Here is a 3,342-nt window from a genome sequence, read left to right as displayed (position 1 = left end):
ATATATATATTGTTCTGCTCCGATAGCTGAGACACACAAGTCAGCTACCAACTCTCATTGGACACTTCTGTCTCTTAAGGGATCTTAGTAGATTCGAAACTTTCTATACTCGGCTCTTAAAGATAAAGTATCAACTTTCCCAAGTCTGATTAATATAAATAAGATGAGAATGATAAGGAAAATACAACCCCCTCCTTCCCTCCCACTCCTGTACCCTCCCTCCCTCCACCCCCCACCCCCCACGGTGCACACTGTCAGAATAGAAGTACTCCTGGTCAGACTTGGAGATCACTCATCCTGTTTGTTTGGCATCTTGGTTTTAGAAAGCCAAAGGACCCCGCCAGCCTGTGCTGTTATCATAGTAAAGCAACATCTGAAAACATCACTCTTCTGAAGAGTTTCAAGACAGCAGTATTTTCTCAGATCACCGGCTCCATGAGAGAGAGTCGGTCTTAGAGAAAGAGGCTCACAGTAACAAGCTGACACTCCATGCTTTTTTTCTGAATAATACTGCAGCCAGCGTGTCTCAAATCTCAGCAAATCTGCCCAAGACATTGAGTCAGCAGCTCGCTCTCCTTCTCTCCCCAATATATGTTTTATGAAGATCTGGAGGGTTATTTAAAAATAATTCCAAAGCTTACACTGGGGTTAACCTGACTCCTGTGGATGTGCGTGCGTGCGTGCGTGTGTGTTATTAAAGCCATAGTTACAAACGACATAGGTGATGCTGATCTTGGGGGTGTTTATGGGATGTCCTGACTGCTCCTTTACCAGCTTTTCATATTCAACTGCAAGTCCCAAAAAAATCTAAAACCAACCAACTCAATGAGCTGTTCTTAACCAACTCCAGACAAATACCTCTCCCGCGCCCCCCCCCCCCCCCCGCCCGCCCCCAAACAATCTCTCCGGAGCTCTCGAAGCACCTATATTTTTATTACTTTGAGAAACAGTTACGAATTAAAAAAAAAATGTCTGAACAGCAGGGAGCCTCTTAATAATTATTTACCTCTCGACACACAGGGTTAGCCTGTGCCTTTAGGACATTTTATGTTGGACTCAATTTACATACACGCGACTTCCTACTAGTTTGTTTTTCTGTCGCGGTTAGCTAAGGAGCTTTACTGTCAGTGAAACTCAGCTGAAGCAACACTTTCTTTCCAGTCAAAGTGGGGAGTCTGGGTTAAGAAGCCATTTCGGGAGGCTCGGGCTCCCCTCCCCAAACTACCGATTCTCATTCCGTTCTCAAAAAACACTGGTCTCAAAGTCCATTCCAGAAAACCTGCCTGGAATTTTCCTAACGTAAAGTCACAAGCAAAAATCAAGCGAAGAGAAAACGGACATTACCCATTCCAGTCGCCAAACATCTGCCTGATTGACGCCTGTGCTCAGGAAAGCTCCGGCAGGGGACTGTTTCCCAGCCTCATCCCTGGAAGTCTGCTCTTGGTGTCGATATCGGCTTCCTAGCAGCGATGAGGCTCAGCCCTGCTCACAGGTCCCCTCCCCCGGCAGCTCCATTACTCATGTAAACACACAGCAGTGACTAGCACGGGTGTGTGGGATGGGCTCTGGGCTCTGAGCACTTAGAGGGAGCTGCCAGACTGGCAGGGAAGACTCTGCTCTCTCCTCCTCCCTGGCTCGTACTGGCTGACTGCGCCCAGCCTGTTTGGTGGTTCCTGACCTCTGGCTCTTTGGTGGGAGCTCAGAGCCCAGTTCCGAGAACTTGCCACGGTCCACAGCCTGGAGCCAGGGTGTGGACTGTTTTGTTTAAAGGACTTTGTGTAGCTCGGAAGCTTTTCCATAATGACCCAAGTGCCGAGACTTTAATGACTGCTAGGGTAGGACTTTCAAGTCCCCTTATCAAAATAACAGTTCTGCAGGGAGTAGGGAGAGCAGACCGGGACTTTTCCAACAGAGCTCAGAGAGATCCATCAGCCCTCAGCCAAAACAGAACAATATGGCTTCTGTTCTGAGACTTGCCAAAGCCATCTTTTCCTTCCTCACATTTTTGAAAAGCACTTAAAACCTAAAAGACGTTTATTTCCAGAGAAGCTTTCAAAGCCCAAAGGCCCTGTCTAAAGACAGAGCTTTGCACCGAACCCTAAGTTTTAAATAGCAAGGCAAAGGTTCCGAGGAGCTGTAAGAACCACCCTGAAATTGGGTCGATTTCCTTCATCTTTGGGACTGTTTTCAGAACCCAGATACCCAGCAGATTCTGAGAACTACAAAGTTAGAGTGCAGGGGACCAGGATAGTGATCACACTACTCTAAATATGGAGTCTTTGGTTCTTAATTGGTCAAGAACATGCAAATGCAAACCCTTCTTTAACTTCCAACTAGGATCTCTCTCTCTCTCTCTCTCTCTCTCTCTCTCTCTCTCTCTCTCTCTGTCTCCACCCCCCCCCCAGCATAGCCATTGTATTCTTTGTACAGAAGGAGAGGAACAACATTATTATATATGACTGGACCATTTTTGAGGGTAGGGCCATTGGCTTTGTCAACTCTCATTTGCATAACATTAGGGAGGTAGCACTGTGTCATCTGAATTTGTTGAATGAATGAATGACTAATGGAAATACAAATACCCACATAACTCATCACATCCTTGTAAGTGGAGCCTGCCAACCTGGATCACGTGATATACATGTCACACTGGGAACCTTTAGACTGTTACATCCAATGCTTTGGCGACCTAAACTACAAGCTTGAGGTAACCCTGGGACAAGGAAGGGAAGCTTTGGCTTCCTGACTACTGTCAAACCTTTTTGCCTTCACCACAGCTTCGTGCCTCCTAACAGTCATAGACCTTCAATATGCCAGGGGGCAGTGACCATGAAGATCTGGTGACCAATCCCCCATAATGCAGCAGGAGACCTTTCTATCTCCTAAGACCCTCAGTGGAGCTTTGTGAATGACCGGCCAGGGAGATAGCAAATTCCTACCCCTGAGTTATGCCTACTTTCCTCCAGGGCAGAGAAATAAATCTTTCTCTACACCAGTGACTAAAAAGTGAGTGTCCCGTGGCGGAGTGGTCAGGGTGGAGTAAGGCTTTCAGGTTCATTCTCTCAGAAGAGAAACATCCTCACACCATTCAGCCATCTTGGATACTATACCTATTCCCTCCTAGAAAGCAAATGTCAAATCCAAGGTCTCTGAGTCTCAACCTGGAGCAGGTAGATTCCTGCTTTAGGGAAGAGCAATCTCTCAGATCCAGGCTCTCAAAAGTGACAACTCTGTCATCAGACAGGCTTCCTCTGGCCATAGATGAGAACAGAAGGAGAGAATTACAGCCAGACATCACACACACACACACACACACACACACACACACACACACACACACAC

The 3,342-nt window shown here is 46.8% G+C and overlaps 1 protein-coding gene across 3 annotated transcripts in view; it reads right to left on the bottom strand.

Moving 5' to 3' along the window:
• Positions 1-3,342, bottom strand: part of Arid5b (AT-rich interaction domain 5B) — a 180,119-nt gene that overhangs the window by 43,102 nt on the left and 133,675 nt on the right. The window contains exon 1 of one of the 3 annotated variants that reach the window (XM_028780247.1): positions 1,345-1,494. The exons of the other annotated variants lie outside the window; for them this stretch is intronic. Coding sequence (XP_028636080.1) covers positions 1,345-1,348 — 4 coding nt within the window. The 5' untranslated portion in view covers positions 1,349-1,494. Of the gene's footprint in view, positions 1-1,344; positions 1,495-3,342 lie in introns of those variants that run through there. 3 annotated transcript variants of the gene reach the window in all.

The sequence above is a fragment of the Grammomys surdaster genome, unplaced genomic scaffold (assembly GCF_004785775.1).
Source record: "Grammomys surdaster isolate TR1022 unplaced genomic scaffold, NIH_TR_1.0 367, whole genome shotgun sequence".
Classification (NCBI taxonomy): Eukaryota; Metazoa; Chordata; class Mammalia; order Rodentia; family Muridae; genus Grammomys; species Grammomys surdaster.
Note: the sequence above shows the minus strand (reverse complement) of the source record. Positions and strands in the feature narration are given on the sequence as shown.